Source organism: Bos mutus, chromosome 20 (assembly GCF_027580195.1).
Source record: "Bos mutus isolate GX-2022 chromosome 20, NWIPB_WYAK_1.1, whole genome shotgun sequence".
NCBI classification, from domain to species: Eukaryota; Metazoa; Chordata; class Mammalia; order Artiodactyla; family Bovidae; genus Bos; species Bos mutus.
The window spans coordinates 39,909,231-39,928,874 of record NC_091636.1 but is presented as its reverse complement, the minus strand read 5'-3'; the positions used below and the strand labels follow the sequence as shown (position 1 = coordinate 39,928,874).

Here is a 19,644-nt window from a genome sequence, read left to right as displayed (position 1 = left end):
ACAGCATCATCTTTCAGGATTTGAAAGGGCTCAAGTGGAATTCCATCACCTCCACTAGCTTTGTTTGTAGTGATGCTTTCTAAGGCCCACTTGACTTCACATTCCAGGATGTCTGGCTCTAGGTGAGTGATCACACCATCATGATTATCTTGGTCATGAAGGTCTTTTTTGTATTCTTCTGTGTATTCTTGCCACCTCTTCTTAATATCTTCTGCTTCTATTAGGTCCATACCATTTCTGTCCTTTATCGAGCCCATCTTTGCATGAAATGTTCCCTTGGTATCTCTAATTTTCTTGAAGAGATCTCTAGTCTTTCCCATTCTGTTGTTTTCCTCTATGTCTTTGCATTGATCACTGAGGAAGGCTTTCTTATCTCTCCTTGCTATTCTTTGGAACTCTGCATTCAGATGCTATAGCTTTCCTTTTCTCCTTTGCTTTTCATTTCTCTTCTTTTCACAGCTGTCTAGACCATAACCAAACAAATCTACATCCTCATAGAGTGAGAAGAGTCATGCTAGCCACTGAAAGGATATATAGTCTTCATTTTGCCTAGTTTCTAAGTTTGGGTTAAATCTTTTAAAAAAACATTTACAGAAAGGGAAATAATAGGTATTCCATGATACCAAAGTATGTCTTTCGTGACTAAAGCAAGTGGTAGTGGAGAGAGGAAGGAAAAAGGATAAGGCTTCAGAGATCACTGACATTAAGATCTTCTGTTGTGGAGGCTTCCACACAGAAAACAGTAAAACTTGCCTTGAGCATTTTGACCTCAGGTCTCCTATTTGCAAAATTCAGACTTTAACTGCAGAAAGTAGTGAAAATCACTAGACCATTCAGGTTTGACCTAAATCAAATCCCTTATACACTGGAAGTGACAAATCAAGGGATTAGATCTGATAGAGTGGCTGAACAACTATGGACAGAGGTTCATAACATTGTACAGGAGGCGGTGACCAAAACTATCCCCAAGAAAAAAAAAGGCAAAAAAGCAAAATGATTGTCTCTTAGGCCTTGCAAATAGCTGAGAAAAGAAGAGAAGTGAAAGGCAAAGGAGAAAAGGGAAGATATATCCATCTGAAAGCAGAGTTCCAAAGAAGAGCAAGAAAGGCTTCATAGGTGAACAGTGCAAAGAAACAGAGGAAAGCAATAGAATGGGAAAGACTAAAGATCTCTTCAAAAAATTGAGACACCAAGGGAACATTTCATGTAAAGATGGGCACAATAAAGGACAGAAATGGTATGGACCCATCAGAAGCAGAAGATGTTAAGAAGAGGTAGCAAGAATACACAGAAGAACTATACAAAAAAAGGTCTTAATGACCCAGACAAAAGAGGTCTTAATGACCCAGACAACCACGATGGTGTGATCACTCACCTAGAGCCAGACATCCTGGAGTGTGAAGTCATGTGGGCCTCAGGAAGCATTAGTACAACAAAGCTAGTGGAGGTGATGGAATTCCAGCTGAGATATTTCCAATCCTAACAGATGATGCTGTTAAAGTGCTGCACTCAATATGCCAGCAAATTTGGAAAACTTAGCACTGGCCATAGGACTGGAAAATGTCAGTTTTCATTCTAATCCCAAAGAAGGGCAATGCCAAAGAGTGTTCAAACCACCACATAATTGCACTCATTTCAAATGCAAGCAAGGTAATGATCAAAATCCTTCAGGTAGGCTTTAACAGTATGTGAACCGAGAACTTCCAGATGTTCAAGCTGGATTTAGAAAAGCAGAGAAACCAGAGATGAAATTGCCAACATCCATTGGATCATACAAAAAAACGAAGGAATTGCAGAAAAACATCTATTTCTGCTTCATTGACTATGCTAAAGCCTTTGACTGTGTACATTAAAACAAACTGTGGAAAATTCTTAAGAGATGGGAATACCAAACCACCTTACCTGCCTCCTGAGAAACTTGTACACAGGTCAAGAAACAACAGTAAGAACCAGACATGGAACAATGGACTGGTTCCAAACTGGGAAAGGAATATGTCAAGGCTGTACATTGTCACCCTGCTTACTTAACTTATATGCAGTACATCATGTGAAATGCCAGGCTCGATGAAGCACAAGCTGGAATCAAGATTGCTGGGAGAAATACCAGTAATCTCAGATATGTAGATGTCACAATCATAATGGCAGAAAGAAAAGAGGAAATGTGGAGCCTCTTGATGAAAGTGAAAGAGGAGAGTGAAAAAGATGGCTTACAACTCAACATTCAAAAAACTAACATCATGGCATCTGGTCCCATCACTTCATGGTAAATAGATGGAAAACGATGGAAACAGTGACAGACTTTATTTTCTTGGGCTCCAAAATCACTCTGGACTGTGATTGTGGTCATGAAATTAAAAGACGTTTGGTCCTTGGAAGTAAAGCTATGACAAATCTAGAATATGTGTTTAAAACCAGAGACATCACTTTGCCAACAAAGGTCCATATAGTCAAAGCTACGATTTTACTAGTAGTCATGTACAGATATGAGAGCTGGGCCACAAACAAGGCTGAGCACCAAAGAATTGATGCTTTCAAATTGTGGTGTTGGAGAAGACTCTTAAGAGTCCCTTGGACAGCAAGGTCAAAGTAGTCAATCCTAAAGGAAATCACCCCTGAATCTTCAATGGAATTACAGATGTTATAGCTGAAGCTCCAATACTTTGGGCACCTGATGTGAAGAGCTGACTCATTGGAAAAGACCATCATGTTGGGAAAGATTGAGGGCAGGAGGAGAAGGGGGCTACAGAGGATGAGATTGTTGGATGGCATCATCAACTCAATGAACATGAGTTTGAGCAAACTCTGGAAGATAGTGAAAGACAGGGAAGCCTGGCATGCTGAAGTCCATGGGGTCCCAAAGAACAGGACACAAATGAGCAACTGAACAACAGCTCCTGTTAATGGAGATTTGAATAACACCCTTCTTTATCCATCTCAGCTGCTGGTTAAGAGCTATAGATTTCAAAGTCATTTCACCAGGTTGGATGGTTCATTCAATCATCAAATTTCACTTAATTCATTTATTCATTCATTTATGCCCAGGTACTGTGTTAGATGCTGGAGATAAAGCCAAGAATAAAGAAACATATTTACTGCTCTATTGGAAGTCACATTCTGATGGTGATTGAGATAAGCAAGAAAAAAGTAAACAAATACACAGAATATTAATGTATTCTAGAAGCTGTATTAAGAAAGGAAGTAAACTCCATTCTGTGATGGAGAATGCTAAGTGGGGCCAGCTTTGGGAAGGCTGGTCATTGAGACCTCTCTGAAGAAGTGTCATTTAAACAGAGGCCTTGGAGTTCACAAGGTGCCAGCCATGAGCAGAGCCAGGGGAGGGATGTTTCAGGCATTGGGAACCTCAAGTGCACAGGCCATGAGGCTCAAGAATGCCTTGGGTGCTCTAGAACCTATATGAAGTCCTGTGCAAAGTGGTGAAGAAAGGCAGAGTGACACACAGAAAAATGGGAAAGTGGAGGGAGGCCAGATCATGAAACTCTCCACAGGACAGAGTAAGAAATGCTGAAACTGTTCTGTGAAAATGAAAGTTGCTCAGTCGTGTCCACCTCTTTGTGACCCCATGGACTATACAGTCCATGGAATTCTTCAGGCCAGAATACTGGAGTGGGTAGCCTTTCCCTTCTCCAGGGGATCTTCCCAACCCAGGGATCAAACCCAGGTCTCCCACATTGCAGGTGGATTCTTTATCAGCTGAGCCACAAGGGAAGCCCAAGAATACTGGAGTGGGTAGCCTCTTCCTTCTCCAGGGGATCTTCCTGACCCAGGAATCGAACTGGGGTTTCCTACATTGCAAGCAGATTCTTTACCAACTGAACTATCAGGGAAGCCCAAAAATCCATTAAATGTTTGGTGCAGTGGAGCACCTCAATTTGTATTTAAAATTTCCACTCTAAACTGCTATATCAAGATTGGATTACGGTGGTGGTGGGCGGGGAGGAGTTACAACAGGGAGAACTTGAAGGATTCCACTGTGGTAGAGATGATAAAGGCAAGCAATGATAAAGCCAAAAAAACACAATGACTGTGGAGATGACTAAGAGTGGGTGATTCGGAGATGCATTTTGAAGGCAGGAGCACTGTGGGCTTTGCTGCAAAATGTGCAAGACAAGAAAGGAAGGTGGATCAAGGATGATTCCCAGACTTCTGAACAGTGCAAAGTAGCACTGCTTACTGAGATGGGGAAGGGGAGGGCTGGAGAAAGGCAGGAGGCAGAAGTGAAATGCTTTGAGCAGAGAGTAACCAAGAATCCATTTCAAACTTTATTAAGTTTCCAAGTTCAAGTAGATTAGAACACATCCAGGTTGAGATGCTGAATAAGCAATTGGATATGAGTCTGGAGCTCAAGTAGCAGGTCTAGGCTGGAGGTATCAGTTGAGTCTCAGCATGGCCATGCTCTTTAAGTCTCTGAGGCCAGATGGAATCCCCGAGTAAAAGTGCAGAGAGACGAGTGGGCCCAGAACAGAGACATGCGTTACTATGCAAGAGGGAAATAAGCACTAAAAAGGTTCAATATCTCCACATCTCTTTGAACTGTTTGAAATCCCTCAGTCAGAACATGATTTAATCCACTTTGGAATATTCTTAGGCACTGCTATCAAGCTGATTTGTGAGTTACTAGATACAAAGACTATCAGATTCCAAGTATGTATATCTTGGAAATGTTCTCCATCTCCCACTTGACATCCCTGAATTCCCAAGAAAATAACACAGATGGGCTTCCAGACATCTTTCTGGTACCCTCTTTCTTGTCCATCAACAGCTCTTCTGAAGATAGGAGGTAAGGAGTGTGAAGGGCATCCCAGGTGGCACCAGTGGTAAAGAACCCACCTGCTAATGCAGGAGATGAAAGAGACGCAGGTTCGATTCCTGGGCTAGAAAGATCCCTCGAAGGAGGAAATGGCAACCCACTTCAGCATTCTTGCCTGGAGAATCCCATGAACAGAGGAGCCTGGTAGGCTACAGTTCATAGGGTCACAAAGAGCTGGACATGGCTGAAGTGACTTAGCATACCAAGGAGTGTGAGGATCTAGGTTGGAAGAGTGGTGGGGAAGCTATGCCTTACCTCTTCTTCTTCAAGTAGAATGAGCCGAACCACGACGATGTGAATTGCATTGCCAATGCTTGGGTTATGGAACAACCCGGTGACCTAGAGTCAGAAAGGGAAAATCATTAGTCTCAGGTGAATAGAGAACAGATAAATACTGGAGGAGGAGAAAAATAGCACTGTAATGCATTTGCAATAATTCCTTATCTTATAGTCTGAAATTTTTGGTGGAGTTCAAAGATGAGTAAGACATGACCAACTGGGAAGGCAGAAAACATTACAATGCAAAAGGGACACTTGAAATTAGGGGTCATTAACTTTATTCCAATTCTAGCTCCAACTATCTTGAAGAAATAATGTTCCAGTTCTTTGCCTCAGTTTCCTCATTTGTGGAAATTCTTATATAATTTCCTATATAAATCAGTGAGAAAAAATCATACTAAAATGATTCAGTCATTTGATAAATAAGTACTAGAAAACGTACATGATAAATTACAGGTTTTCCTAGGATACATGTTTTTAAGAAGAACAGCAATTTACTTTGAAGTTCCATCCTTAATTAACTAGGCATGCGTGTGTTTAGTTGCTCAATCATGTCAACTCCATGAACTGTAGCACACCAGGCTCCTCTGTCCATGGGATTTTCATAGGTTTTCACAGGTAAGAATACTGGAGTGGGTTGCCACTTCCTTCTCCAGGGGATCTCCCCAACACAGGGATTGAATCCACGTCCCTAGGATCCCCTGCATTGCAGGTGTATTCTTTACCCACTGAGCCATCAGAAAAGTTCAACTAGGTATGGAAAATATTTATAAATGTAAATACAAATACTATATATAAAAATATTATATATTATAGATGTAGGACCAGGGAATTCTGTGGCAGTCCAGTGGTTAGAACTCTGCCCTTTCACTGCCAAGGGCCCAGGTTCAGTCCCTGTCTGGGGAACTAAGATCCCACAAGCTGTGCAGCCAAACAAATTAAAAAATTAAAGAACATAAAAGGACCACAAAAAGGTCTCTTATTTCTTATTTGGGGGGTGGAGCATTTCTAGTGATATCTATTCACCTGCTGCCCATGCCCCCACGAGGTCTGACATACCATGTTCATGATGGTGAGGATATAGGATTCCACGTTCTCCCTCCCGTGGTACTCAATCATCTTCGTGTCGGCCACCACCAGCGTCTCCACCCACCTCTCCTTGCTGATGGAACGCCGAGAGAGGCTTCTGCCTCGCAAGTGGCTCCTCTCCCACTTCTCTCGCAGTAGCTCTTGTTTCTGGGAGGTGCCAGGACTGTCTAAACATTAACCAGAAGATAATGGGTTCATTCTCTATGTCTCTCACATACTACTCACTTACGTTCATAAAGATACAAGGCTGTAAGTTTAAGTTGTGTTTAATAATGGTCAAATACAACATTCTTATCTACATGATTGAAATGGAAGAATACCATTCTTTCACTGAAATGGAAAATAATTAATATGACAAAGATAAGTGAAATTGGAATATGACAGGGAGGTTCAAAGTACAGCTCTGAAATAAATGTTACCTATTTTATCAAATATGTCCCTTATTATGAAAAAGATATTACAAACAAGAATGAGAACTTTTTCTTTCCCTTCTTCTCCTCCTCCTCCTCTAAATTATTCAGAGCTTACTGAATGCAAGGCAGGGTACTGGGCTTTAAAATGCCAAGTCATTTATCCTCTTGAACATCTGACATGCATACTGCTATCTCCATCTTGCAAATGTGGAAACTGATGCTCAAAGCAGCTGGTCAAGTAACTTCCCCAAAGTTGCACAACCCATAGTATCCGTGGAAGAACCAGAATTTTTTCTGCTCTAAAATCATGCATTTTCATATACACCACACTGGCTCCCACAGAGTAAACATGCATAAAACTGCAGAAATGTAAGCTGGAGAAGCTGCATGCGGTTCAGGACATTCTATTCCAAGAAGGTATAAAATGAGCTGGAGAAGATCTAGCAAAGGACAATAAAACTCTCAAGGTGACTCGTAGGTTTCAGAAAAGATTTAATATATGAGGATCATAGTTTGGAAGGCAAAACCCAGGAGAGGTTACAGAATCAGGAAGAAAACTGAAAACATCTTCAAACTCCCAGAAGTTTGAGAAGCACTGCCCTGAAACTCGAAAGAGGTCTGTTTAAAACCAAAACAAAAATGAAGTGCTACTTCACACATTGAGAAACTTACTGCCAAGTGGTGGTCAAGTCTGAAAGGTTTCAATGGGCTCAGAATGGCTTAGTGAGTGAGTGAATGAGTGAAAGTCACTCAGTCGTGTCCAACTCTTTGTGACCCCATGGACTATACAGTCCCCAGGCCAGAATACTGGAGTGGATAGCTGTTCCCTTCTCCAGGGGATCTTCCCAACCCAAGGATCAAACCCGGGTCTTCTGAATTGCAGGCGGATTCTTTACCAGCTGAGCCAGCAGGGAAGCCAAAAGGAGTTAGGGAGTAGACAAAAGATGAATTTACCAAAAGAATAAATAAGGCAAGAAGCCTGGGCTAATGGACAAGCAGAGCCCCAATCTTTGAAGATTTCTGTCTGGAAGACAGTGACACACTTGCTCCCTGCTCTCCTCAGGACCCTGGAGCACTGGCTGGAAGAGCACGCAAGCAGAACAGGAAACCTCTCCACCCCTTCCTCACCCCTGGTGATGGCCACCCAGCCTCGGCTTGAAGACTTCTGGTGCTGGGGGCACACGTCAACTCCCAGTCTTCTCCTGCACTGCGCTAGAATGTCCCCCTTGTAATTTCCATTTATTAGTCGGTCCTATTCTTTGAAGGTATCTATAACACCACCCCTTCCTGAGGCCCTGCCTCTGACTCGGAATTGGGACAATCAAAACCACGTCCTGCCCTCTGCCCACAGTGCTTTCTGGGTTGTAGAGATGATTACACTCATTTGCTCTGTAACCCATCCTAGTTCCTCATTTTGCTTCCTATGTGAAGTTAGGACACACTGCACTGACTAATATTTACAAAAGAGATGAGACACGATCATCAGTTCAGACGTCCAGTCATGTCCGACTCTTTGCGACCCCATGGACTACAGCACACCAGGCTTCCCTGTCCATCACCAACTCCTGGAGCTTACTCAAACTCATGTCCATCGAGTCGGTGATGCCATCCAACCATCTCATCCGCTGTTGTCTCCTTCTCCTCCTGCTTTCAATCTTTCCCAGCATCAGGATCTTTACCAATGAGTCAGTTCTTCACATCAGGTGGCCAAAGTATTGGAGTTTCAGCTTCAGCATCAGTCCTTCCAATGAATATTCAGGGTTGATTTCCTTTAGGATGGACTGGTTGGATCTCTTTGCAGTCGAAGGGACTCTCAAGTCTTCTCTAACACCACAGTTCATCATAGGTCTAAATAAATTCAAATTTTATTCTTGGGCTTAATAAACTTGGGCTTTCCAGGTGGTGCTAGTGGTAAAGAATCTGCCTGCCAATGCACGAAGTGTTTAAGGGGAGACATCTAGCCAAGGGGGCAGTATAAGTAAGGATGACATCCAGTCTTAACAGAGGACTGACTTTCTGTAACCAGAAGCAGAGGAAGAGCAAGGACCTGGGCAACGTCCGCTGAGATGTCCAGGATGCCCTGTGCACCAGCAGAATGGAGGCCCTGGAGATACTAGGGCAATGCAAATAACTGAGTTTTTTTTTCCTTTACCCAAATGCTTTTAGCAGCTCTTCACAAAGCTCTCTCACATTTAGCACTCTCTCAGGTAGTAGACAAACCTAGACAGTGTATTAAAAGCAAAGACATTCTTTGCCAACAAAGGTGCATATAGTCAAGGCTATGGCCTTTCCAGTAGCCACATATGGATGTGAGAGCTGGACCATAAAGAAAGCTGAGCACCAAAGAACTGATGCTTTCAAACTGTGATGCTGGAGAAGACTCTTGAGAGTCTGTTGGACAGAAAGGAGATCAAACCAGTCAATCTGAAAGGAAATCAACCTTGAATACTCATTGGAAGGACTGATGCTGAAGCTGAAGCTCCAATACTTTGACCACCTGATGCCAAGAGCTGACTCATTGGGAAAGACCCTGAGGCTGGGAAAGATTGAGGACAGAAAGAGAAGTGGGTGGCAGAAGATGAGATGGTCAGGTCACCAATTCTAGCTGATGATTGAATTAGCATCACTGATTCAATGAACATGAACCTGGGCAAATTCCAGGAGATGGTAAGGTGCCGGAGCCAGCCGGCAAAGTCGATCAGGTCCCGAGAACGTGCACGGCGGGGCTAAGAAAGAAACTAAAGCAAGAGACTACAAAGATGGGGTCGAGAGGTTCAGACACGTCACCACGAAGGGACGCAGTCTGACACCAACTTTATTCAACATCTCATATTTATACAGAAAAGCGTGAGAAAGACAAGACAGTTGACATTTTTTCTTGGTTAGCCTATACATCTTACAAACAGTCACAAGAAATCTTGAGAGCATGGGAATGGCTCCCTGTTATTATTTCTTACACCAGATAACATTTCTCTGTGCATGAGAAGTTTGCACAGAACTCCAGGTGCCTGCAGTAAATAAGCGCCTAATCTCTGGGGTGGCGGGACAGAGAGCTATGTTTGCAAGCAAACCCTCAAGGACTGAGGCAGCTCCCAGAGCTGTGTCCTTCAGACAAAGGACCCCGTTCTCACGGGCAGCTCCCGCAGTAAGGGACAGGGAAGCCTGGTGTGCTGCAGTCCATGGGGTCAGGAAGAGTCAGACATGACATGGCATCTGAACAACAACAGGTAGCAGGCCCATTATCTGCCACCTCTGTCTTAGACTCAGGGTTACCTGAAGACAGGAACAGACCAAGCCTTGAGGAAGTTGCCTGGAGGAGGCTCGAGTATCATCAGGAAGCAGGGAAAGTGAACACAGAGCAGAAGACTCTGGAAATTATATTTTCCTGTGTACTAGAGAGTGCCTGTTTAGCATGCCAGTAGTTTCCAGAGGCTACCACTTCTGCTTAGGGAATTTTTCTAGGATTTGTCTCCTACCATGACTCAACTTTTCCCTCATCTGGATTCTTTTCAGCTGCCTTTTCTCAGAGTTCCCATGGAGAAGGAGTTTTAGAAGAATGTTTAGCTTAGAATGGTTTACCACTGATTGGATATTGGCCTTTAACTGGAACTACTGCTAGGTATGAGAACCAATTTCCCCCAAGAAGATCCTCTCAAGTTAGTCTTCTCCAGGCCATACTCTGTAGCTTCCAGATAAGTGAGACCTAGCACCCTTGTTCCCACCTTCTTGCCGCCAGCACGAGTGAATTCTTGGGACACAACTTGGCAAGAACACAAACACCAACAGCCACCTCTGATGGAGAGCCTGGCCTGTGAAGAATTTTTTTTAGATCTGATATTTACTGCAGTCATCCTTTAATATCCATAGGGAATTGGTTCCAGGACCCTGGCAGCTGCCAATATCCATGATTATTCAAGTAATTTATATATAAGGGGGCATCATGTTTGTATATAACCTAGGCACAACCTTCTGTATACTTTAAATTATCTCTAGATTACTTGTGATACTTCATATAAAGTAAATGCTATGTAGATAGTTATAAATACAATATACATGCTACACAAACAGTTGCAGATGAGCAATAAATTCAAATTTTTCTTTTTGGAATCTTCTAGGCTTTTTTTTTTCGGAGGGGGCAGTATCTTCTAGCCAAGGTTGGCTAATCTCTGGTTGGTTGAACCTGCAGCTATGGAAGGTCAACTGTATTTAATTCTCAACAAATATTTGAGGTAAGTCTTATTCTTATCATTTTTAAGTGAGAAAAATGAGACTCAGAGAGGTTATATTTATTCAAATTTGTCCAAAGCCTCATAGCCGTTAAGCAGCATAAGAGCATTTTAGACAAGTCAGTCTGAATCCCATTTAAATTGTGGTGTGGAGCTGGGAATGAAGTTCCCAGGCAAGACTTGCCTGGAAAAAGGAAAAAGAATGCCTTAAGTCTAACAGAACCTAGACAGCTTGTCCAGGCCCACTATTTTTAAGATTTTTTGATGCAGACCACTTTTAAAGTCTTTATTGAATTTGTCACAATATTGCTTCTGTTTTTTTTATGTTTTGGTCCCAAGGAATGTGGGATTTTAGCTCCCTGACCAGAGATTGAATCAACCCTGCCTGCATTGGAAGGCAAAGTCTTAACCACTGGACAGCCAGGGAAGTCCCTGAGACCACCGCTGACCACCACCCACTCCCTGTGGGCCTGGCTTGGGCCACTTCTGCACTGAGCCACTTGCAAGTCCCAGAACCTTGGACAAATGTTCTCACCATCCCTGACTCCACCCTCATGCACAGGAAACTGAACTGAACTCCTACTTTAAATTTTTATTTTAGCTACGGAACACTTTCTTCAAACAAAGATTATGCAAAGAGCATGGAAAAGACCGTGACTACGATCCGGTGGCAGATGACCCTGAGATGACCCTGAGAGGGGTTCCACGTGGCACAGGTTTAGGCCACCAGACGACACCATCTCTCGGTAACCTTTCAGCTCTGGTGCTGAGTTGAACCAGCACACCTTCCCATTACCCATGCACAGCTGTCAACAGTTGGCTGCCATCACACACCTGCAACCAGATCCCCTTTTTAGCAGGACACTGCGGCCTTTCCCAACAGACCTGAATGTCAATGCTGGGGCCATGTCCTTTAGCAATGATGGCTGAGCCACCATCATTATGTGTCCTTCAGGCTGGCTTTGGATAGATTTGAAATGTCTCAGCTAGGAAATTCATTTTCATTAAAAAAAAAAAGTTTACCTCTTTTAATGAGAACTAAAAATATTTTTACACTTATGTAACAGACTATCCATTTCTCAAAACTGGCCACTACTAAAGTGGAAACAGCTGTCTTTAAAGATCAACAAGTGCAGCTACATGAATCTAAGTGTTAGTAACTGCTGCTGCTGCTGCTAAGTCACTTCAGTCGTGTCCAACTCTGGGCGACCCCATAGACAGCAGCCCACCAGGCTCCCCCATCCCTGGGATTCTCCGGGCAAGAACACTGGAGTGGGTTGCCATTTCCTTCTCCAATGCATGAAAGTGAAAAGTGAAAGTGAAGTCGCTCAGTCGTGTTCGACTCTTAGCGATCCCCTGGACTGCAGCCCACCAGGCTCCGTCCATGGGATTTTCCAGGCAAGAGTACTGGAGTGGGGTGCCATCACCTTCTCCGTGTTAGTAACTAGTAGATGTCAAAAGCAAGAACCCCCCCAGGTTTAGGAGTGTGGACATAAATATGAGCACCTGAATAAATAAGATGAAACATACTCTCCAAGGGCTGACTGGTCTCGCCTGATGAAGTCCTAACTTCACTCAGAACAGCAAAAGAGAGGAAGGAAATCGTGGACAACTTTGGAAATGTGAAACTCCCTTAAATAACAACATAGAAACCAAATCAAGTCTAAGTAAAAGGGAGGCTTTGAGATCTCTCTGGAGAGTCAATCAGAATGAGAATTTATAAACATTTTAATCCATTAGTATTGTATTGTAAATTACCACTTTCATTCATCACTAACATTTGGAATGATGAGGAATTCCCCTGATTCGAAATCTAATCCCCTAATTCGAAATCTAATCTTTCCCGTCCTTATCTTCTAATAAAAATGTACTGAGGCACTTCTCACCACGAAGACCAGATGCAGAAGAGGCAACTGGGCGCAGAAGGAAGACTAAGAAAAACTGAATAATCAACCAAGTGGATAATGAGTTCCAGCACACTTCAACATTGGTAGAATTCTGGTGATACATTTTCCTCAGCTTCGTGACTAAGGGATAGGTGAATAAGTCAGGGACCTTCACACACACCCAAGTGAAAATGTTAGTTGCTCAGTGGTGTTTGACTCTTTACAATCCCATGGACTACAGCCTGCCAGGGTCCTCTGTCCCTGGAATTCTCTAGACAAGAATACTGGAGTGGGTAGCTATGCCCTCCTCCAGGAGATCTTCACAACCCAGGAATCCAACCCAGGTCTTCTACACTATAGGTGGATTCTTTACCATCTGAGCCACCAGGGACCCAAAGCACCATGAAAGGCTTCTGTTAGGCTCTAGATCCTCAGTGGTGAACTCTCCTTTTCTGCAGGTATCAATAAAGAGTTTATTCTCACACATTTACATTTTTAGGCAATGACACCCCACTCCAGTACTCTTGCCTGGAAAATCCCATGGACGGAGGAGCCTGGTGGGCTACAGTCCATGGGGTCGCTAAGAGTTGGACACGACTGAGTTACTTCACTTTCACTTTTCACTTTCATGCATTGGAGGAGGAAATGGCAACCCACTCCAGTGTTATTGCCTGGAGAATCCCAGGGATGGGGGAGCCTGGTGGGCTGCCGTCTTTAGGGTCCCACAGAGTCAGACACAACTGAAGCGACTTAGCAGCAGCAGCAGCATGCAATTCTACCAGCCTATAAAAGCTAACAATATTGGGAATCTCCAGATGGGAAATTTGGCACTGTTTCCCAGGGATTCTTGATCTTGGGACTGTTTACAGAACTCCTCTTAAAACTGAGACTTCCATGGCACATTACTTGGGAAATACAGCTTTCAGGAAGACAAGTTCAGGAAGGAAGTTAGATTAAATGGCTCTTTAGATTATAAGAATCTGTTATTCTAAAATTATCTGCATGAAAATAAAGGGGGAAAAAAGTCTTGCCCAGAAGCTACAGAGAGAACAGAAATCCAGGTTGCTTTAAGTAGCTTATGCTTTCTTTGAGGTTTTAATGAAGGTTTACATATTGATGGACCGGAAAGACCTATTACATAAGTAGAGCCACTGAGGCAGTGGAAGAGACTGGAGATGAGTCTCTTGGAGAATGGAGCTATCTTCCATCTGTGGGGATATGGGTGACGGACCAGCATGGGACCATCTTACCATTTACCCAGGGCTGGTGCTGAGCTTCAGCAGGACCTTCTAAGGAAAGGGCCACTCTGAAACTCCACATCTACCTCCCTTTCTGGCTGTACTTTTTAAAGATTACTGAGCTCTCTAAACATATTACATGCTCAATAAATATGGTACAAACTATTTAACAGGCTTTTGTCAATGCTCACACAGACTTACAGCCAAGCACTGACACAGACAGAAAAATGAATTGGTGCTCTCCAAACAGATCCAGGCCACTCTAAGGTGGTGGGCAACCTAAGGTGATTATCCTCATAGTTTCCCTTCTCCATTTGTCCCTTCTCTGTTATTTGTATCAGGTCCTTAAAACTACCATGTCAAATACCATGTCATGTCTAAGGCAATTTCTGCTTGCCTTTATACTGACTGTGTCAGACTACCAGTTGCCCCAATATTTGTTCTTTCTCCTTGAATTTTTGCTGGGAAGCTGGCCTCCTAGAAGAAAAACTAAATGTCCCAGCCTCCCTTGCAGTTAAATTCTGATCTATGGGATACGAGGCAGTGCTACATGAAACTTGCAGAATTTAAAGGGAAGGCATGGATACTTCTCTTCTTCCTCCTTCCTAGTCTGCATTGGGATAGTCTGGACAAGGAAGCAGAAGCCACATATCCAAGAAGATGGAACAAGATGGAAGACAGATGATAGAAGTCTGAGTCTCTGATGATTGTGGAGCACTATACCAGCCTCGGACATTTTATCTCCAGATTTCACTCATATGAATGATAAATAAAGGTCTAGTTTTCATCTAGAATAAAAAAGGACTATTTTGTTTGCTCCTTTATCTCCAGCATCTAAAAACATAGTTCTTTGCACTCAATAACAATAATATTTTAAATAAATAAAACTTATATGGGGTTTTCTGCTACACATAAACATATCCTGAATGATATGATGATTAATCACCCCCTCCATGTTTGTAAGCATCTCTTCTCATTTACAACTCAGGAAGGGAGCTGCTTTCTTCTCCAAATGGTAACATTTGATCTAAACCCTCAGCTCAGCAAGTTGATTAAATGTAAATAACTAGTGGGTTCTCTTTTAGTACCTCCACTCTGTCACTAGCAGGAATAAGACTGACCCAACACAATAGCTTCTAGAAACACTGTATTCATAAAGGTTACAGGTGCATTCTTGTTCTGGAGAAAACAATTCCATGAGTTCTGTGTATGGTTTTCCTAAGAGATCTGAAAGTACCAAGGTAGTTTGGAAACTTCAATTCACATGCATTTTTAAATGCAGCAAGAAAATTCTGGGTGATGCCTAGCATATTGTTCATTTATTAACTCTCTACCCAGTGGCATCAGAGGCTCACTGTGTCTATTAATAAGAAACATAACAGTCAGCTACTTTCGCTGCAGCTATCTCTCAGATCACACATAACTGCTTGATATTTCACCAACTTGACTCCAGGGCTTAAATAGGTCTAAGCTCTTCCTGCACCCCCAGAGTCCCTGGATAAAAAATGTTAACTTGGCAAGAAAGCAACAGTCAGGCTATAAGTCATGAGTAAAGAAATCTGTGAGTGCACTAATCAGAGAAAGAGATTACAGAGACCCTGAGAAACCATCTGCCTCACTTTTGAGAGACAACAACAGAACAATTCCAGCCTGATGAGATCATTTTTATTATATTTATATCTGGTCATATTTACATAAGCATGTGTGTACAATATACATACATATGGATGTATTTGCAATTCTTTTCCCCTTGCTAATGCTTAATTTTACATCAATATAATGTCTTGCATAAAAATTTTACTATAACAACTTAGATTTGTACAGGCTTCAAAATGTTCTGTTATTCTCCTGGCAGAGTACATGGCCTTCCTCTACCCAGCCCTGGGCCCAAATTGGGACATTTCTTTACAGTTTTCCTCTGCAGGTATTTTCTTTAATAGTTTGGTTGGTTTGGTTCCTAGCACACCCATTCACTGAGAATGACACGTTTTCAAAGCTGGGGCTTTATGCATGAGTCTCTCCATACTTCACCACCTTCTGTGAGCTCAGAAACTCATCCTCAGGACCTGACCTGTGGACGCTCAAACTCCAGAGCTCAGAGCTCCAGGAAGCCACTGTATTCTGCATTTGGCTAACCTCTGGTATCTGTATTCTCATTTTCCCCTCTTTTCTTTTATTTCCTTTCCTTCTTTCCTTCCTTTTTCCCTCCCTCCGTCTTTTCCTCTTTCTTCACGTTCATGTCTACTCCACTATCTGTATTTAAAGAAAAGGACTCTCTTTCAAACCTCTTTATCCAGAGCTTTTAGGTTTTCCATACTGAAAGTAGAGACTAGGGGCTTCTAGTCTCCAATATCTTTGTGTCATTTTTCATGGTAAAACTCAGCCTCACTAGTACATTTACTTTATAAAAGTGTTTCTTTAATAAGGAAACATTACAGAGTATAGAGTTTCCAAGTGTGTTATAAGAATTTGCTTTCTAAATACCCTAAAGGCAGTGAATACACTGTTGTGTGTGTGTTTTCCTTAGCTCTCTGGGATATCACAGATCTGAGAAAGGAATTCAGGGCAAGAACTCAGGAGATATCAATTATAATCCTAGGGGATTTTGTATCAGTTGCAATCATGGATCAATTTGCTCTTGTGACTAGTGACAAAAAGAGGGACTCTGCAGTTTGCTTTTTTCTAATAAAGGTCAGAATATTATTTATGTTGGGAATCAAGGGCACTTATCTATTATCAAATGAGCAAGTAAATGGACTTGTTATTGTTTATTCCCTTATTTCCAAGTTCTCTGTTTCATTTAATTTTTGTTCTGTGTGGATGAGCCTGCCATTTTGGAGAGCAACATCCTGAGAAGGAAGCCTTTCTATACAAGGAAGAACTGAACCAGTGTCTCAGTCATCCATGTAACTCAAGACTCAGCCTAGAGCCTGGCATCCTTTAAGTGAAGTCGCTCATCATGTCCGACTCTTTGTGACCCCATAGACTGTAGCCTACTGTGTTCCTCCATCCATGGGACTTTCCAGGCAAGAGTACTGGAGTGGGTTGCCATTTCCTTCTCCAGAGGATCTTCCTAACCCAGGGATTGAACCCGGGTCTCCTGCATTGTAGGTAGACGCTTTACTGTCTGAGCCACCAGGGAAGTCACAGAGGGCATCCTTTAATAGGCAATAAGTATTTACTGAATGAGTATATGGATTCATTCACTTAATAATGATTTGTGGGAGAAGGGTTGTGCATAGAGAGGTAAAGAAAACAGGAAGTAATGGCATTCACATTCTAGTAAATCTAATCTGATTCATCTATTCATTCATCAAATGTGAGTCCCTTTTGGCCTGATTTTGGTACAGTGACAAAGATGAGTACTACTTTAGAGAAGCTGCAAGTACATATGCCACCCAAAGGGTTCATTTGGGCTCCACGAGATTCATGAATTTGTAAGTGCTGAACTGGTCTTAAATAGCTATCTGAAGACAAAGGATACATCCAGGGTGACAGGATACATCCTTCACAGGTCTGATGACAGGCTTCAAAATCACCCTGGCCTGCCTATACAGGATGGGTTCTGTTAAGGGGCAGACACTGGAGAAGGACCATGGCATTATCAGGAAAGCCCTCCCTGCCCATGTCAGTACCAGGCAAGGACCATGTCAGTATCACGAGTCCCCCTTCATGTTGTCTCTCCTCCTCATTTTGGGGAGGAATTATCACTTGAATACAGTTGATCCCTGAACAACACAGGTTTGAACTGCACCAATCCACTTACACATGGATTTTTTTCAAACATAGTACCTATATTTTCATTTTGTCCTGTGCTTAGTCACTCAGTTGTGTCCAACTCTTCACAACCTCATGGACTGTAGCTTTCCAGGCTCCTCTGTCCATGAGCATTCTCCAGGCAAGAATACTGGAGTGGGTTGCCATGTCCTCCTCCAGGGGATCTTCCCAACCCAGGAATCTAGCCCACGTTTCCCTCATTGCAGGTAGATCCTTTACCATCTGAGCAAAGGGAAGCCAAGAACGGTTCTTTAAATTAACTAAGTGGGGGTTGGTGGGGGAAGTTTGCTTTCAGTTAGAGATCACAATGTGTGGAATCAACAAAACTAGGTTTTGTGTCCTGATTCTATCCAAATGGTTTCAGCTTCCTACCCATGGGTGAGCCATCGAACAGCTCCTTTTTTGGGAGGCAGAGATAGCAGTAGGTAGATTTTCAGCTGCACAGGGGTCTGTACTTCCAACTCCTGTGTTGTTCAAGGTCATGTGTATTTCAAATGCTGAAGGTATCAATGGCCCAAAGAGGACGAATGATCTGGAAACCTGCAGCGGGAGTGTCCTGGACCAAGAGAAAGTCACTCACAGAGAGAACCAGAATCTATCCATGCAGTGCCGGGGCTACAGCCCAGGATACTCAAGGCCACCAGCTGATGGTCAGGGGCTGGTTCCAATAGAAGACCCATATCCCATAAATACTGCACTCAACCTCCTTTTACTTTCCTTGGGACCCTTTCATTCATTCAGGAGACATGCCATTCAACATCAAATGAGCCATCACCTTAACAGTCATTTGCTCCTTCTTCTCAACCTCTATGTTTCTGTCAGCACATTTACCCACCTCCAGCTCCCAACCCCAAAGCAGTACTAACAACGAACATGCACACGTGCCCAAACTGGGCAAGTTCTGCTTCCCAAAGGAAACACTATTCTGAAGTGAGGTGTCTTCCTCACTCTAAAGGACAAGGAAACCCATAAAATAGGAGTTTAGTTTTGAAATTCCCTCTAGTTTTGAAATTTCTCAGAAGCTCATTAGAGAAAGTGAGCTTATGGGTAATTTTTTGTTTTGTTCACTCTATTGTATTGCTTTTATAGTTAGAAAGATAAACTTCAAAAATATGGTGAAGACTTTCCCTTTTATATTCTGCACCACAATTTTATAATTTAATAGCAATGTTTTTCTGACTTTCCTCTCTAATTCTCTTGTTAATGTCTGTTCTTTTAACCAAGTAACCAAAGGCTATTCTCCCCAACCATCTAAAATGCTCCCCTAGCAACAGCAATCACATAATCACCTATGTAATTACTGAGAAGTATAAATCTACCCAATTTGTCTATTCATTCATTTCCTGGTTCTCCAAAGGTAGAAAAATAGACCTGGGGAAAATGCAAAATTAAGGGGAATAAAAGGAAATATTCCCTCTAAGTAATAAGCCAGCCATTCTTCTATGAAAATAAGTGACTGGTAGAGAGCTTGGAAGTTATGAGCTAGTATGTCCATTAAGGAACTAGAGATACATGAAGTATAAAGGGAGAGACTGAACACACACTCACTGGTGTGAAGTGGAAAGAACACCGTGGCCCAGAGGAGCACAGGACAATTCCCAGGCACCAGCCACATGCGGCAATAGAGCGCTTAAAACATGACAAGTCAAAATTGAAATGTGCTGTAAATGTAAAATACACCCTGGGTTCCAAAGAGTTGGCAACCAAAAAAAGAATGTAAATTATCACACTAACAATTTACAATGATTACATATTGAAATAATAAAATTCTAGATATCTCAGGCTAAGTAAGTGATTAAAATGAATTTCACTTGTTTCTTTTCATTATTTCTCTCTTTTTTTTTTTTTACCTTGGCTGTTAGGAAATTGAAAATTACATATGTTATTTGCATCTGTGACTCACAGTAT

The 19,644-nt window shown here is 42.4% G+C and overlaps 1 protein-coding gene across 2 annotated transcripts in view; it reads right to left on the bottom strand.

Moving 5' to 3' along the window:
• The window catches only part of ADAMTS12 (ADAM metallopeptidase with thrombospondin type 1 motif 12), a 393,807-nt gene that overhangs the window by 182,060 nt on the left and 192,103 nt on the right, over positions 1 to 19,644 (bottom strand). Inside the window, exons 1-3 of one of the 2 annotated variants that reach the window (XM_070357670.1) lie at positions 9,256 to 9,457; positions 6,167 to 6,363; positions 5,084 to 5,167 (exon numbers count right to left, since the gene is read on the bottom strand). In XM_070357670.1, coding sequence (XP_070213771.1) covers positions 5,084 to 5,167; positions 6,167 to 6,226 — 144 coding nt within the window. In that variant the 5' untranslated portion in view covers positions 6,227 to 6,363; positions 9,256 to 9,457. Of the gene's footprint in view, positions 1 to 5,083; positions 5,168 to 6,166; positions 6,364 to 9,255; positions 9,458 to 19,644 lie in introns of those variants that run through there. The other variant, XM_070357669.1, reaches the window with a different exon arrangement.